This window comes from Bos grunniens, chromosome 14 (genome assembly GCF_055505025.1).
Source record: "Bos grunniens cultivar Pamir isolate PY7600 chromosome 14, Bosgru_T2T1.0, whole genome shotgun sequence".
NCBI lineage: Eukaryota > Metazoa > Chordata > Mammalia > Artiodactyla > Bovidae > Bos > Bos grunniens.
In genome coordinates, this window is record NC_141178.1 from 61,155,209 (window position 1) to 61,173,795 (window position 18,587).

The 18,587-nt window shown below is 43.7% G+C and overlaps 1 protein-coding gene across 2 annotated transcripts in view; it reads left to right on the forward strand.

Moving 5' to 3' along the window:
* Positions 1-18,587, forward strand: part of LOC147359517 (suppression of tumorigenicity 18 protein) — an 89,791-nt gene that overhangs the window by 15,590 nt on the left and 55,614 nt on the right. For both annotated transcript variants that reach the window (XM_086336979.1, XM_086336980.1), the window contains exon 5: positions 16,530-16,729. In XM_086336979.1, the coding sequence (XP_086193105.1) occupies positions 16,530-16,729 (200 nt within the window). The remainder of the gene's footprint in view (positions 1-16,529; positions 16,730-18,587) is intronic.

Here is an 18,587-nt window from a genome sequence, read left to right on the forward strand (position 1 = left end):
AAGTGACATTGTCTAGGTCTAACTGACAAGCTGGGTTGGGGGAAGTTAGTGCTTTATTCCCGCAAGGGTCTTTGACTGAAAGAGACTGGACCAGAGTCAGAACTGTGGGCCTGTCTGTGGTCCAGAGTGTACTCCATGTCTCACTGGACACAGTGTAGCCACTGTATTGCCCCGATACTGCAGACCCTAGCATTCCTTTGTTCCCCCAATAGTCTTTACTTTTTAGAGCAGTTTAGAGTCACAGCAAAACTGAGCAGAAGGTGCAGAACTCCACACAGACCCCCCACAGCCTCCCCCACCGTCAGCACCCCCACCGGGTGGTATCTTTGTTACAGCGGATGAACCTGCACTGCCATGTTCAGATCCCATCTCAGCATCCGCATTTGGGGGAATATTTACTTACACCTCATCAACAGATGAATAAATCAAGGTGGACTATATCAGACCTACAAACCAAGCCTAGCACGTTTTCTTGATTCACAGCACTGCTGATTAGAGATCACTCTCCTTCCTTCCGGATTTTTGTATTCCATGAATGAGTGATGTGATTTTAAGTCTGTGTTAAAATACCTGGAGTACGTACAAATCTCTGTTCATTCTAGTTGTTTTCCTTTCAAAACGCTGTCTCCCAGGCGATGAACTGGTGTGGGCCTTGTCCTTCCAAGATGGATTTTTACACATCAGGAGGTGTGTGTTGTTTTTGCCATTGGCCTGAGGTCAAGGACGGGCCTTTAGAACGGGGCCAACACAGCAGGCAGAACTGAGAGACTGAAGAGCAGTGCTCTCCAGTTTGCATCTATAATGTGACGGTTGCGTGGGGCGGGTGCTCCCCAGCTTAGTTGTGTATGTTTTACTTTCCATCATAAAGCCTGAATTTTGGGAAAAACAGCATGGGGCTTATACATAACTATTCCAAGTAAAGTTTCTCAGAAAAAAATAAGAACAAGCAAATGTGCTTTCTTTTCTCTACCTTTTCTTTCCATGTTCCAATAGTATCACAAGGATGTGGGTGGTACAGGTCAGCCAATGGTTCTAGGACATACGGCGTGAACATCTCCAGAAACCAGACCTTTTCTAAAGCCATGATGCAGGCCACCCTTGTGGGCCACACATGAAGATGTACCCACCGAGGCTTTCGTCTTGCAGAACTCAACCACAGAGATCACTGTTTATTCACTCAGCTCTTCTTTCTCTGGTGCTTGCTCGCTTCAGTTGTGTCCGACTGTACGACCCCATGGACTGTAGCCCACCAGGCTCCTCTGTCCATGGGATTCTCCAGGCAAGAATACTGGAGTAGGTTGCCATTTCCTTCTCCAGGAGATCTCAACCCAGGGAGTGAACCCGCATCTCTTGCCTCTCCTGCCTTGGCAGGCAGTTTCTTTACCACTAGCGCCACCTGGATACACAAACCTTTTTACACAGCACAATTTGCTACTCTTGATTGAGGAAAGAATATTTCCTTCCTTGGTGTTTGTTCAGCACTTACTCTGCACCAGCGTTGCCCCAGTTAGCACATTGGTATAATAAACCAGGGGATTATATGATAACATCCCTGTGGGTGACATTGTAGAGGGAGACGTCCCCTCCTACTCGGGGACCAGGTGTCACCCAGAGCCTACCTGCTCAGAGCACCCCTGGGTGCTTATTAGAAGTGCAGGTTCCCAGGCTAACTCCAGACTGAACCTGCATTCTTATGAGGTCTCTGAGGGCATAGCAACCACTCCAGTATGCTTGCCTGGGAAATCCCATGGACAGAGGAGCCTGCGAGCCACAGTCTGTTGAGTTGCAAGGAGTGAGACACGATTGAGTGACTAACACTTTCACTTTTCACAGGCATCTACAATGTATTCTCAGAGGATTTGGTTATGTCTCAGACAAAATCCAGAGTCTCTTTCAGCTTCCATGGATCACGTGACTGCCTTGTCACCTTGATGTGTAGGTAACCAATGCACTGAGGTTCCTTTCAACCTGCCCAGGCACATCAGAGTTCAGATGCAGTCACTGTCTTCTCACCCAGTTGTTCCATGGAGCATCTCTAACCCAATGTAGAAGTATTTCATTCCATCTCTTATTTCTCCTTCATCTTCTGAGAAGGAAGAATTGACTTGAATCACTGGCAGGTTCTTCATCTGCTGTTCTCTCTCAAGAAAGCTATTAATGTACCCACTGGAAGTCTCCTCTCAATTACAGTATGTGTTGGCAAACATAAGAGTTCTGACGCTTTGTTGTGTTTTTCCCGCTGGAAGTGTGAACCCAGATAAACGTGTCCCACATGCTGACATGTGAACTCCCTACCCCTAAAGCGTGTGTGTGCTTTAGTTGCAGTGTTTTCTCTCTGTGCGTGACTTCCTGGAACTCTTAACGCAGACAGGGACTTTGTCAGGGGAGTGTGTTGGGATGAAACTGGGTGAACCGCCACCCTGGATCCAGGGGGCCTCGTAGTGGGTCAGACCCTCTGTGGGACCTCGGAGCCAAGTTCAGATGTCACATCCCTCTGCCTTCTTGACTAAGGCTGCTCCGTGCAGTATTTCAGTCTTGGCCTCTGGGTCCCACGAACTGTCCCCCACCTCCAAGCAGAGCTTAACTGGCCTCCGGCTTTATGCAGATGTGCCTTCTGACTTGTCTTCGCCTTTAAAGCTCTCTGCTGCCTTTTCACTTCGTTTTTTTCCTTGTGTGATCATTCTCCTTGTTTATTTCATCCTCCTTGAAACAGAAAGTGCTTTTCTCGTATCACATCCACTTCCAAATGTTCTTCTTCCAGTCTCATCACCAGACTGTTTTCTGCAGGAAACCCCAAGCCTAAAACTCCTTCTTATTTTATTTTATTTTATGTTATATCATTCTCTTTCCATCTCAATTCTACTACATCTGTTCCTGGCAGCATTCTCTCCTTTATCTTTCCCCCTGTAGGATTTGTAGTCACTCTTTAAGGCTAATGACTAATGTCATCTCCGCCGTGAGCTGTCCCCATGACCTCCCAGGCTGACTAATACTTTCTTCCATTGTGTCCCCAAAGTACTTCTTTTCCTGTCTGTTTTAAAGCACTTATTACTTTGAATTATAGCTATTTTATTATTCATTCATCCATCTGTCCACCCATCCAGAAGAAAGCAGATCCCCTGCCTTCAAGTTTAGAATTTGGTTGGTGAGACATCAAAAAAAGAGCAAACTATTGAACAAAACTTTAATGAATCATACATAATTCTTTTTGATATACTGTTAACTTTTTGGAAACAAGATATCTATTTTATTTACTATTGTATCTTTAGTACATGATCTTACTTGAGGTGTTTTTTTTTTTTTTCTTATTGTCTACCAATGTTCATTTAGAGAATAAGTAATGCAATTAGTGGTACAGTGGTAAAGAATACACCTGCCATTGCAGAAGACACAGGAGACCCGAGTTCAATCCCTGGGTCAGGAAGACCTGGAGACCTGGCAAAGCGATTATTGGCAACTCACTCCAGTATTCTAGCCTGGGAAATCCCATGGACAGAGAAGCTTGGTAGGCTACAGTCCATGAGGTTGCAAAGAGTCAGACACGACTGAGCAAGCACCTTTACCTTGATGTAATTAGTGACTCATATGAAGGAATTTTTATTTAATATGTTGATTCTCTTTTATATAGTGCCTATAACCTCTCTGCTTTCAAATTCTTAAATTCTTTCCCTACTTCTGTCCCTTCAAAGTCAAGACTATTTAAAAGGGTTAAGTTCCCATAGTAATAAAATATTAAAAAGTGCCCCCCAAAAAGTAACAAAAATAAATAAAATCAAGACTGTTTGGCTGGCAAAGCTTCCACCAGCCCCTTGACTACAAACCAGGCCACTCTCACTGTAATAATCATTTCTCATTTATTTTCTCCCATAAATACCTATTTTCCTCTACAGTCTATTTCATCCAACATAAAAACAAGGTGCTCTTAATTCTGTTACTTTCGCCCTTCATTTCCTTTGGTCATTTTCAGTCAGGAAGAGAAATCACAGCGAGAATATAAGTGCCTACTGCCTGTTTCTGAGATGCTTTTGTAAGGAATCAGCCAGTGAGTCTGTGAACAGGAGGCTTGGGGTCACAGGGCAGCAGGTGGAACCGCTGCTACTGGATGCGTGGACCCTTGGAGGAAGGTGAGCCCTGGAGCGTCTGATTCATGAAGGTGCTCACGTGGTCCCCACCTGAGGTCAGGGACATGCCTCCACTCCATGGCATGCTGCTCATGGAGCAGGATGTTATCCAGGCCAGGAGAGCCACACTTGTAGGGAAACGATCTCATATGCCCGGGGTGACCATGAAGTCAGCTCTGCTCTTCTGGGTACCCCGTGAAAGCTGAGAGAGTTCAAACCCCCTCAGCCCTCTGAGGGCCTGTGTCCTTGGAGGCAGAGGCAGACACAGAGCCCATTGTCTCTCTTGGGGTCAGGGGCTCCAAGTTCCTTGCAGGAAGGAAGAACTGGCAGGCCCACTCACCTTCCTGACCTCCCCTGCCTCTCTGATTCTATCTCAGCTCTCAGCTCTGGTTCTCCTTCAGCTCCCCAGTCTCTAAACACTGGAGCCCCACCCCAGGTGTGTCCCTGACCCTCTTTGCTGGTGACTTCTTGGTGAACTCTTGCAGGCTTTCAATCCACTTGCGTGTCAAATCCGCTCTTCCCTGAACTTCAGACTCACTCTGATGGGAAGTGACTTGTGGACTTGCAGGCTCAATCTTTAGTTGAGAGCTTCTAAATCAGGGACAGCCTCTAAAAGCAAGTTATTTCAGATTCAGTGGAATACTTGGCTGCCAAAGCACTGCACAGATTTGTGTGTGTGCATATATATACTTGCACATACACATATATAGTGAGATGACACGTACATTTACATACACCCAATTTTAATAATACATCGGAGGAGATGATCCCTGCTAATTCAGCACTCACTTGACTATTTTAACGCTTGATCCTCATTTTAAATATTTCTCCTGCATGGCAGCAAGTTCTGTGAAATGATTCATGATATGTTTTGGTGAAGTGGAGAAGGATAAATGGAAGCCATCCAAATGTCAGACAACTCTTGTTCATACCGATGGCCTTGTGTGTATCTGTAAGTTTCTAGTTTCTTTTTTAGTTCAGGGAACTAAGAAAGTAAACTAGATTTATGGACCAAATATCTGCATTCAGGTAAATGTCAAGAAATAAAATCGGCATTTACGATGATAGTCATAAAAGAGCCACATGCTCTAAAAGTGTCTTTTGTCACAGTCGTGTTAAAAGCCAGACATCACCATGTTAGTTGAGGGAGTTGTGTTGCTGTGTTTGTGTATGCCCTGGTCTGTTTTGTTTCCACCAGTGGGTGAGCCTCTCCCTCATGTTGGTCACTCTTGGTGTCTGTTTCTGCTGGTCTTTGACATTGTGCCCTCAGCACACCCACACACAAATGCACACACGCACACAGGTACACACACACACACACGGGCACACACACAGTGCACACACACACAGGTATACACGCACACACACATGAGCACATACACAGAGCACACGCACACAGGTACACACACACACATGAGTATATACACAGTGCACACGCACACAGGTGCACACGCACACACACATGGGCACATACACAGTGCACACACACAGGTGCACACACACACACGGGCACATACACAGTGCACACACACAGGTGCACACACACACACGGGCACATAGACAGTGCACACACACAGTGCACACACACACAGGTACACACGCACACACATGGGCACACACACAGTGCACACACAGGTGCACACGCACACACACAGGCACATAGACAGTGCACATACACAGGTGCACACGCACACACATGGGCACATACACAATGCACACACACAGGTGCACACACACACATGGGCACATACACAGTGCACACAGGTGCACACACACACACACAGGCACATACACAGTGCACACACACAGGCGCACACGCAGACATGGGTACACACAGTTTCCTCCCAGCTCCCCTTCCCTGGTGTTTCCACCTCACATTCTCTCCCTCTCTCCCCCTTTCCTTCTCTTCACATTACCTTTTCTTCTTTTGCAAATGTCTACTTTCAATGTTCTACTAGACCCACCCCTCTTGAACCTGAGAAAACCATTCTTTTGAACACTGAGAAATATCTATAGTAGAAACCACACCAGGAATAACCAGGAAAAGAAATCAGCAAATAATGAAAAAGGGCAACATTGATAAAAATCCATTCTAGATGAGAAAAATGATGTGACTCTCCTTCTTACTACACAATAATCAAATATAAAGACTGCCTGAAAGAAGTATGTGTATATAAATGTCATCTGAAGAAGTGAATTAATTATATTTTAAAGAGCATGAAGCCACTATGTTAGTTGCTAATATGCCAAATATGGTTATGATTATCTTTTGAATGTAAAAACATTGCATTCTTTCTTAATATTTTTATTTTTTAATTAATTAACTAATTTGTCTGTACCAGGTCTTAGTTGTGGCACATGGGATCTTTGCTCTTCACTGCAGCATGGGGGATTTTTAGTTCCAGCCTGTAAAGTCTTAGTTTTGATATGTGGGATCTAGTTCCCTGACCAGGAATCAAACCTGGGCCCCCTGCATTGGGAGAGTGGAGTTTTAGCCACTCAACCACCAGGGAAGCACCCAAAACATTTCATTCTTAAATCAAATTTTTAAACAAATTAAGCCTTACTCTCTGTCATTCTCAATATTCAGAGCCATTCAGAGCCTGCTCTTTAGAAAGAGTTCAAGTCTGCACATCTTGGGGTAAGAAAAAGTCAGTAAATGTTCACAGGAGAGAACAGAGGACACCTGTGTTCTAGTCATTCAGTACTAAAATAGGTGGTACTTTATGCTTCCTGATCTTCATTTAAAGCCACCAAATGTAGGGTTTACTTGTGTGGTCCTGATGTGTTTCCGGGAGTGATGGCCCCACGATCACAAAGAAGCTGCAAACCCATCCCTAGTTCATGGTTTTACTTTGTGAATAAATAAAGTAGGATTTACTGACTAACCTGCTCCTGTTAACCCCACCCACCACCATCTCTCTTTTGGCTCTCCTCGGTGGAGAGGGCAACTAGAACCAAAAGCCCATGTGGATCAACGACCTGTTGTTCCAAGGAGAATGGGCAGCCACATCGTCTGAACAGTCACTGGGTAGTTTTGATGCCTCTCCCAGGGAAAGGCAATTCCTGTTTGCATGAAGTCATCTTCATACGCTTACATATGGATGGACTTCAGCTTCAGGCCACATTTATGAAGTGTGATACCAAGACCCAGGCTCATAGATGCATTGGTGCTGGTGCATGCATGCTCAAGTCATGTCCGACTGTTTGCAACCCACGGACTGTAGCCCTCCAGGCTCCTCTGTCCATGGAATTTTCCATGGAGCGAAAATACTGGAGTGGGTTGCCATTTTCTCCTCCAGGGCATCTTCCCAACCCAGGGATCAAACCCTTGTCTCCTGCATCTCCTGCATTGACAGGCGGGTTCTTTACCACCGTGCCGCCTGGGATGTCTATAGATGTACAGGAGATAAGAAATGAACAAGAAGCACTCTGTTCCCTTTTAGACAGTTCCAGGTTACTGGGAGAGACAACGGCAATTAGGGAGTTAAGTTTTACAATCATGGAAACTTCCAGACCCCCATGGTGGCACAAAAGGAGTGTGTTCTGACAGTGTTGCCAAAATGATATCATTGGGAGAGTGTGTCCACCAGCATGGTGGGGCGAGGGGAGCAGGAGGGTTCAGAGAGTCTTCTTAGCTTCCTCCACTGTTACTCAGGATTCAGAGTAAGTTTTTATTATTGTTGTTATCATTATTATTATTGCAGTGTGGCTTTTAATGGCTTGACTATTTTATGAAAAAACTGTTGTGGACATTATGCAAGTAATTGATCATTCATAAAACTTAATCCCAATTAAATGAGGAAAAAGCATCTATTAGCTCTGGCCTTATGGGAAAACAACTCTCACTCTTATAAACCTGATATTATCAAGTAACCTTGCTGATGGAATCAGTGTTCCATGACAGCAAACCAACCATCGATAAATAGCAACGACATGGCTGCTGAATTGATGACATGAGTCACAGGAGAAGCTTAAATTATAGGTTTTCTGTGGGTGCTGTGCTTCACACAGCGTGGGCACGCGTGTCCACCATGTGGCTGAGCAAGCTGGGCGTGGACTCGGGGATTGTCCTCCATGAAAGAAAAGTGACCCCCAGGCTCATCTGTGTAAAAGTAAACTTGTGTTTGCGGTAGCCTGTGACGTGGAATCAGGAGGCCCATTTCAAGTGAACACAGACTTAACTTTCCCACAGGCGCCTGTCTCTTGATTCCGTAGAAGGTGGCTGAGTAGCCGGGCGAGACTTGCTTCCAAAGTCTCGCCATTCCTCCCGGGTGCTCAGCTGTGGGGGCTGCTCCCAGCTCTCGTTGCCTACATACCCCTCCATCCACATCTTCCTTCTTGCCTAGCATCCCTGCTTGCCTAGATGGCTTACCTGGTGACCTTCATCCCTAAGGGACCTGAGCCCTGGTCACCACGACCTTCAAGTTCTCTGGCTGCTGCCCAGCTGATTGGCTGTCAAGTCTGGCCAGAAAGAACGAGGAGAGGCCAAGAGGGTCACTAAACGTGTTCTTCTCTGTTCCCCAAATTTAATGGCAGCCTTGCAGTTCCTGATAGCCAGGATCCATACTCCTGCCAGGATGGCAACCCTCTCCTGCCTGCTGGGCTCCCCGCCCAAGATATCCACATGACTGAGAGGCAGGCAGAGCTGGAACTTTGATTGGACTCTCAGGTGTCCCCCAGTGGAAGCCCTCTTTTAAGGGACCAGGATCTTTAGACCCTCAGAGGACAGATTTAGGGGGAGTAATGTACAATCCTTCAAGTTAGTCATTAGGAATCATAGTAAACCAAGTCATTCCTAACGCCACCTGTTTGTTAGTTCTTGGGCCCAAATATCCAAACCATGGAGGGCAGGGCACTATAACGGTCATCATGTGTGCATACTGGCCCCAAAGAAGGCATGCCCTCTCGGCAGGGTAGCACCTTCAAGCCAGCATCTCAGCTTTGCCTTTGAGAGGTTATTCTGTCACTCCATCAGGCCAGGATATGCTATAAGTCATACCAGAGGTGTATCCAGTTATTTTCTTTGTCTTCCTAGCTGGGTCTCTTAGAGACGCATGAGAATGCTTGTTGGCAGAATGTTCAGATAGCAGTGCTGTCTGAAGTGCTGAAGATGGGCCAGGAGAATCCATACTCAAATACATGTTGCGTGTGTGTTAGCCGCTCAGTCGTGTCCTATTCTTTGTGACCCCAGAGACTGTAGCCCGCCAGGCTCCTCTGTCCTTGGGATTCTCCCAGGCAGGAATACTGGAGTGGGTTGCCGTTTCTTTCTTCAGGGGATCTTCTGGACCTAGGGCTCAAACCCACGTCTCCTGCACTGGCAGGAGGACTCTCTACTGCTGAGCCAGTGAGGGGAATGCCAACAGTCCTGGTTCCCCTCGCTGATGGAAAGTATGTATCTGCCACATCAGTGACTGCGAAACACTCATAGTTGCATCTATGTTAATCTGTAAAGCAAATATCCTTTATTTTGGTCTAGCAGTTGCAATTAGAACTATTATTTGAGTTTGTGGTTGCCCACTGTTAACCCCGAGGATCAGTCTTACTAAGAGTCTGCACTTTAACTTTTTATTTTATTTTGGAATATAGCCGATTAACAGTGTAGTGATAGTTTCAGGTGCATGGCAGAGCGGCTCAGCTCTACATCCACATGGATCCATTCTCCCCCAGACTCCCCTCTCACCCAGACTGCCACGTGACATTGAGCAGACTTCTCTGTGTTGTACAGCAGGTCTTTGTTGGTTATGCATGTTAAATACAACAGTGTGTGCTTGTCCATCCCAAACTCCCTAACTATCCCTTCCCCCGATCCTTCCCCCTAGGCAACCACAAGTTTCTTCTTGAAGTCTTGTGAGTCCCTTTCTGTTTTGTGGATAAGTTATTTTGTATCACCTCTTTTTAGATCCCATGGATAAAAGATGTCATATGCTATTTCTCTAACTTCCTTCACTCACACTGTTAAATTTAATGAAGAGAAAGAACATAGGGCCCACCAGCCATGCATCCTCTAAGTTTTAAGTGACACTAATCACTGTCATTTCTTCTAGACTATGATGTTTGGGGGTTACTATTTTGATGCTGGGACGAAGAAGTTTTAGAGGATTCCACTTACAGTTCCCACTTCACTTGTCAAGAAGCCAGTTATGCTTTTGTGTTTACCTGGAGAGGAAAGAGCCTGAGTGCCTCTTCAATTGCATGTCAGTTTTTCTGCCATGTTTTTGCCCACTTTTAAGTTATTTGTCATTTTCCTGTTTATTTGAAAGAATTCTTTGTCTTATTGGCCTTTTATTGTTTTGAAGAGTGTAATATATCTACAGAATCATGTACTTATCATGATAAGAGGAGAGCTCAATGAATTTTCACGACCTAAACACGTTTGTGTAAATAGATTAAAAACCAGAATATTGACAGGAAGCTCTCCTTATTGGCTGGTATCTCTTGATGAATAAAGGTTCTTAAATTTAAGATGTTCTAATTTACCAGTGTTTTCCTTTAAATCATTATGTTTTGTAAACTGCTTAGGAAGTTTTTGCCAAGGTCATGAAAGAACTTTCTCACATTTTTTTTCTGGAAGTTTTATTGTTTCATAGCACATGGTTTAAATCCATAACCTGTCATGAATAGTTTGTTGTATGCACCATCAGTTAGAGTCAAGACTTTTTTTTCAGATAAATATTCAGTTGACCCGGTGCCAGCCACTGAAGAGACAACTCTTTCCCCAGTGACACCTTCGCCATAAATTGCCTGTATTTGTGTGAGTCTATTTCTGGTTCCAGTAGACGGACTGTATACTCTGTTCTTTTTCTCTATTTGTTTATGTTTGCACCAGAAATACCTGTCTCAGGTACTAAAGGTTTATGATAAACTCTGACATCCAGGTCTGTAAGTCTTTCAACTTCCTCACTGTTCTTCTTCAAGACCATTTTTGCTGTTCTTGGTTCTTTTCATTTCCATCCAAATTTTAGAGTTAACTTGTCAATTGCTAAAAAAAAAAAGAAAAAAGAAAAATATTCTTCTTGGGATTTTGTTTGGGGTTGCATTAAAATTAGTAGGTAAAATTTGAGAAGAATTGAAATCTCTCAGTACTGAATCTTTTATTCCATGAACATTTTCTATTTCTTCCTTTATGAAGATTGTCTTTAATTTTCACAAAATGTTATTTGCTTTTTATAGGTTTTACATGTCTTGTATTAATTTATTCCTCAGTGTTTCATACTTCCATGCATCATAAATGGTTTTATTTTAATTTTTTCTCATTTTTTATCACTGGTTTATAGAAGTTCAAATCATTTTAAACAGTGACTTCATTAAATTTGCTTCCTTATTTTAGTACTTTATCTGTAGGGTCTTTGGGGGTTTCCTCAAATAATATCATGTCTCTGAAAATATAGTATAAGTTTTTTCTTTTTCAAACATCACACCTGCATTTTTTTCCTGCCAGTCATTCTTCAAATTCATTCTTCTGGGTCCCTTCCTATGAGTCTGTGCTTTTCTTTCTAACCAGAAGAAAACAACAGAAATACCCAATATGAATTTTCTCTGGAAATATTGGAGCACGTAAATAATTTCTTGGACTCAGGGATTTATAACTTCCATTTGTTTTCCTGTTCTATTCTTTTGGTGGGATGTACTCAAAATATAGCTATTGCTGAACCTACATTTTAAAATTAATTTTTATAGGAGAATAATTGATGTACCATACTGTGTTAGTTTCAGGTGTATAGCAAAGTGAGTTGGTTATATATATACATATATCCACTCTTTTTTAGATTCTATTCCCATATATGTGGGAAATAGATGTCCCACTATATGTCTGTGCTGAGTCACTTAAGTCGTGTCCAACTCTTTGCGACCCTAAGGACTGTAGCCCGCCAAGCTCCTCTGTCCATGGAGATTCTCCAGGCAAGAATACTGGAGTGGGGTTTCATGCTCTCCTCCAGGGGATCGTCCCAATCCAGGGATCAAACCTGCGTCTCTTACATAGGCATTCGCAGGCAGGATTCTTTACCACTAGTGCCACCTGGGAAGCCCATTCCCATATATGAACCTGTGTTTTTGAATGTGTTACATATCTTCTGTTAACTTGCACTGAGGATTTATTACTGTTAAAATAAGCTGGAAAATTATTCTAGAACCCAGTGTTCATTGCACAGATTTGAGGGACTCGCAGTTTCCTAAGCCTGAAAGGTCAGTGAATTTGACATCAAACAGACCTCCAGCAATGAATCTATCATCAGCGTTATCTGATTGCTATTGTCCTCCATCATTTTTGAATAAAATTTCAGCTATATCTTGTCATCAAAGGGAGCACCATTTCAAGTTAGAATTCAGGTTACCAAATGGAAGCATTTTCTGAAAATGTAACCAAATTTTTCAGGTAAAAATACAGATCTTCTAAAGATATTTTAATAAAATCAAAACCACAGATATGAAATATGGCATTGAAAGGCATTCGGTGCATCGGTAACGCTCCCTGGAGGACTCTGCATGTTTAAAGCAACAGTTTGATTGAATAGAACAATAAATGCAGGGCTGAGTGTATTTTTTCTCTTTCTTTCTCATCTACTAGAAAAATATAGATAATAGAGCTCATTTATTTCCTTAACATTTCAGAGCTCCGCAGATGGGAAAACACAACCCAGTGGAAATGATTTCTGGCAACCTTGAGAAGATATGTTAGCATTTTGTGGCATTTCTTTCAGTGACATGTAAAGCCTGGCTTTCCCTCACTGCAGTGTCACAGTGAAGTGTCACAATAAAGCCAAAACAGTGTGCCCTCGGGGAAAACGAGGGAGAGGGACCATTCTCCATGCACACACAAAGGGTAATATTTATTATAAAGGCTTTCATTTCAGCTCCAAATGCTGCCTGGGCCACAGCTACTTTGCAGTGGAGAAATGCACAGAATGTGAGATTTAAAGCAAATGTTGTATATAAATCTAATGTAATTTATGTAAATACAAATACGACGTAAAAAAGTAGAACACATTTACAGACATGGAAGCTTGCGTCAGTCTGTGCAGGGCACCCGGTGGGGGAGAGTTTGGAGTTGCTGGGTGGCGCCTTCAGCCGAGTTTTGGTGGAGTCCAAGGCACACAGAGTCAGAACCGGGGGTCAGGACTGCCTTGCCCTGACCTGCTTTTGTCACCAGCAGCACGGAGAGCACCAAAGCCCACAACATGTGATATGGGAATTGTTATCCCTCTTCGTTGGATGAGGAATTTAGCATCCCAGAAGATTCAATTGCTCGTTGCAGATGACACAGTTAATATTATATAAGGAGCTTCACGCACTGTTAATATCAAATGCATTAATTTATTTGAAGCTATATTTGTATTTTTTGATAGAACCGTAATATCCTTTTCATCCTTCCACAAGTTATTGTTTGGACCCAAATGCTGAACTTGATCTTTATTATTATTAATGTCTCCTCATGTTCATTCTACTGCTCTGCACTATGGACATTGTGGGGGGAGCCTGTGTCTTAACCACGTTTTGCGGCATTTTTCTTTGCTTTGACTGAGCGTCATCTCCTGATTTAATGAGACCTGAATCATTGGGATCAGCCCTGTGGCAGGTGGCTTCCTTCGGTTAGAGTGGTGACTGGTTTAACAGGGCCTGCTCCACCTAGTTGCCAAAGGCAGATGGAAATTACCCAGGTTCCTTATTCTGATTTGGCGACACATAGGGAGAACATGAACTTTGGGGACCAGCAGGCCAGATTCAAATATCAGCCCCACAAGTTACAGGTCATGTGATTTTGAGAAGTTCCTTGTCTTCCTAAATAAACTCGGATAAAAACATTAACAAGATAATAATATTAACAGGGCTGCCCTGGTGGCTCAGTGGTAAAGAATCTGCCTGCCAATGCAGGAGACATGGGTCTGATCCTTGATGCAGGAAGATCCCACATGCTGTGGAGCAATGATGCTCATGTGTGGCAACTACTGAGCCTGTGCTGTAGAGACCATGCACTGCCTGTGTGCCCTAGAGCCTGTGCTCCGCAACAAGAGAAGCCACAGCAACGAGGAGCCTGCGCACTGCAAGTCGAGAGTAGACCCCCCTTGCTGCAACTAGAGTAAAGCCCGTGTAGTAGTGAAGACCCAGCACAGTCAAAAATAAATAAATAAAATTATATTTAAAAAAAAGAAAATGAGAACAAATTATGTAGCTCCAGGAGATAATTTATTTTCAAAAATATATACTGACAAGGCAAAATCTGTAAGAATCCCACCGGAACTAGATGTTCCACTTCATCCATCACCTCAACCATCAGAAAGTAATGGTATTTGTCGGACTGGCCAAGGCCTCCAGCCAGGTGTCCGTGATCAGTGTTTGTCCTGGTGCTGACGAAGCTTTGTTTAAATAAAGCTTCCCAGCCTCTTTTCCAGAGCCCATGCTCTGCTTACATTGATGTTTAGAGTCCACTTTCCTTCCCCATTTTAGTATCTGAATGTCATTTGCTGGAAGCCTCTTTCATCTTCTATAAGTCTTCTTGGTTCTGGATAGTGGTTAAGTGGTCTTACTTGTGTATTTTGTGAGCATCTTGATGGAAACTCTCTTGGTTTAGGAGACTTGGTTTAGGGGGCTTCTTGAACCCTCTTCACATTCCTGGGAGCTTTCTTCTCCTGTCCCTCCCCTTTCACAGGTCGTCCTCCTGGCCAGAGAAGGCGTGGGCCCCGGGAGGTCTGCTTCTCTGTCTGTGTTTGCTCCCGTGACATAGGACACATGTGTCATAGACTGTGCTGCTTGACTGGCCAGGCTCGGGCCATGCAGTCTCCTCCTGAAGGCCCCTGTCTGCTCTCCTGCTCATTTGCTTAGATTCTATTCTACCCCATCGTCTGTACATGGTCACTTTAAATTTGGGCTCATCAAAGAAATGTTGCCAAAGCACATTAGTTTGTCTCAGAAACTTGCTCTTCTCTTCCACATCAGGATAATCTTCAATTCTCAATTTTTAATCTTTTTTTTTTTTTGAGGGATTTCTAACCCTCTTGAATTATCCCTCCTTCTAGAATCTTTTATTTCCCAGATAAGAATAGCACTTATTTTCTTCTGAGATTTTAAAGGCTACCCTTCTAAATTCAAGAATTCATGTGTATGTGCCTGTGCTCAGTCATGTCGCACTCTTTGTGATGCCATGGACTGTAGCCCGCCAGGTTTCTCTGTCCATGGAACTCCCCAGGCAAGAATACTGGAGCGGGTTGCCATTCCCTTCTCCAGGAGATCTTCCCGACCCAGGGATAGAATCTGAGTCTCTTGAGTTTCCTGCCTAGGCAGACGGGTTCTTTACCACTGCACCACCTGTGAAGCCCAAGAATTCATGTATGATGATGATCAGATAATTTTCACAAACGGGCCACCATGGGTACTTCTCCGTATTGATGTTTTTAAGAGAACAGTTTAGGGCCTTGTCTTAATATTACTGAATATTCAACCTTCTTTTAGAGATAGAATGAATAATATCTCATTACTCTGTGACCAGGGTTCTCTCCTCTGGATCTTTTCATCTTAAGCTCTCGCATTTTTCTCCAAAGAGCATTTAATAAATATGTGTCAGAGACTCAGTGTTGGCTGAACCCTCTGGTCTTCCTAGATCTCACCAAGAGAATGTTTGCTTTAACTTTAGCACAGAGTGAGCTGCACTGATGCCAAGCGAGCTATATGTAGGAAATGTGTTTTCAAAGGGCCGTCTTCAGGAGGACTTCCAAATAAAACGCTGTGAGAGCAGGAGTAAGGATAAACTGTGGTCCATTTTTGTGAAATCCAATCTCCTTTCTCCTCCTTTTATTTGTTTGTTCTGTGTGCCAAATGGGTGAGACTCAAACGGCAGAGTGCCATGAGCATCCTTCCACTTTTTTCTGTGCCTGGAGATGGGCTGATCAAATGTTCACAGCCTACCCACCCACCCCCTGCCCCACACACACTTAATGCCCCATCTTTCAAGTCAAAGCCCAGGATATGGCATCTCAAGTTTGACATGCAACTGTGGCGGAGATAAGCAGTTTCAGTAGCAAACAACTATCCAAAAAACCTTGTGATTTATCCATACTGGACACATTTCTCGTAGCTGGTGGTATATTTTTCACATTAGCTCTTTCTTGGGATTAACAAACCAGTGCAAATCTTGTTTCATCCGTCCCTGGGTATTTAGTCTAGTGCCAGGCAAAGCTCAGATTAACATATGCTTACTCAGGATTAAGGATGATTTTTTTTTTAACTCTTCTGATCAGCAGTAAAATAGAATCTACACAGTTCAATGGATTCAACTCCCCGGCTGTTTTTGTTAGTGCCGACAACTAATCCCAAACTGGGCTACAACTTCCTTTGGGTTTACTTGGTGATGGTCAAGGATCAGGGAGCCATGAACTCTTTTGCCATGTTCTTAGCCTGTGTCTGTTACTGCAGTGCTGCACACGATTGCACCACGGCCAAGAAGAGAAGAGCCGGGGAGCAGGCTTTGGGGGTCCCGGTGAACAAGAGAAAGTCCCTGCTCATGAAGCCCCGACACTACAGCCCCAGCGTGGACTGCGAGGAGGGACGTGCAGACCAGGCGGAGGCGGAGGGGCAGGACGACCGCCTGGAGACCAACCATCACCCCAGCACAGGTAGCCAGGGGCCTGGCCTCAGCTTTACTTCACTTCCTCCCCAGCACACAGACCCAGGCCCACCTTAGGGGGAACATGCCACGTGTCCAACGTGGGATCAAAACCAGACACTGGTTTCCCTCAGCATCTGCTAACGAGGACCAGTTTTCCTCTGTTACAGCAGGGAGGTCAAACGCAAGCCACAGAGCATCCTTGCCCGTGGGCCGTTTGCAGGAGCACAAGCTTGGACTGTGCCTCTTTCTGCAGAAGGTAAAAGCTGCTCAGCCTTGCAGTTGAAAAAGACCTTGACTCAGCAATGGGGCGGATGTCCAATCCCTAAAAGAGAAAACCTCAAAATAAGCTTTACAACATTTCCAAATGACATATGAGATGCAGTCTCTATTTTGAAATTTTAGTTTGTTAATTTTTTACTGATGTTTATAATTGATTCACAATATCATGTTTCAGGTGTACAGCATAGTGTTCAGTATTTTTTCTGTATACCATAAACAGTTATAATTCCCTGTGCTGTATGATACACCCTGTTGCTTATCTATTTTACACATAGTAGTTTGCATCTCTTAATCCCCCATCCTGAATTTTATTTTGAAATTTTTAGGATGTGCTTCTCCCCAGTTCATGGTCACACCCACTAGACCCGGTTGTCACAGTACCTCCAGGAGCTAGACCATCACAGACCACTTTGTGCATGAGGCTGACATTGAAGGACATGCGAAGTATCTCAAAAGTTTGTTTTTAAAAATACATGGAGATCTAAACCTTGACTTAATTAGAAAGTGAAATTAAATGTACATATCTGCTATTAGACCTAAGTATGGGCTTCCCTGGTAGTTCAGGCAGTCAAGAGTCTGCCTGCAATGTGAGAGACCCGGGTTTGATCTCTGAGTTGGGAAGATGCCCTGGAGAAGGATATACCAAACTACTCCAGTTTTCCTTTCTGGAGAATTCCATGGACAGAGGAGCCTGGCAGGCTACAGTACGTGGGTTGCAAAGAGTTGGACACAACTGAGCGAGTAACACTTTTCACTTTCATGTGCTATTACATACACATTTTTTTGAATGTGTTTTTAAGTAATCAATGTATACCAAATAAATTGTCCTTTGGAAGAAATATACATTATACAAGCCTAAGGCAATGAGATTCTTAGGTCATAAAAACCTATTGCATATAGAATGGTAGTAATCGCAATAGGAGTTAACAGAAAAAGTGTCAAAGTGTATTGACTGAGTGGATGCAAATCTTGGAGCACAGTCATCGGTCTCCAGTAATCTCCACTTGCAAGTAGTGTGAGGTTCTGTAGTTTAAACAATTGTATTCTTATTTATTAGCGTTGGAGCAAATTTCCTGGCTTTTCTGTATTTAACATACGTCTTCAAGCCTCATGGCTCATCTGTAAATTATCATCCTTGACTTTTTTGTTTGTTTGTTTCCTTGGGCTGGTCAGTTTCTTGCTGATTCCTGAAAATTGCAGGTTGAATCTAGTGTCAGGGAAAATCCTTGATTTAGTATGGTTAGACTTGAGGTATAAGGAGATGCAAGAGACACGGGTTTGATCGCTGGGTAAGAAAGATCGATCCCCTGGAGTATGAAATGGCAACCCACTCCAGTATTCTTGCCTGGGAAATCCCATGGACAGAGGAGCCTGGCGGGCTACAGTCCATGGGGTCACAAAGAGTCAGACATGACTGAGCACAGCATATACACACACAATAATTAATACCATTGACATTAATGTACCAAGTATTCAAGAAAATGGGCATCTTTTACACCAACACATTTTGCAGGTGCCAGGAAGACCAGGTCTGTACCTGCCCACTGGCTTCCCACCTTCTGTTGTCGCTGAATGATCATTGTAGG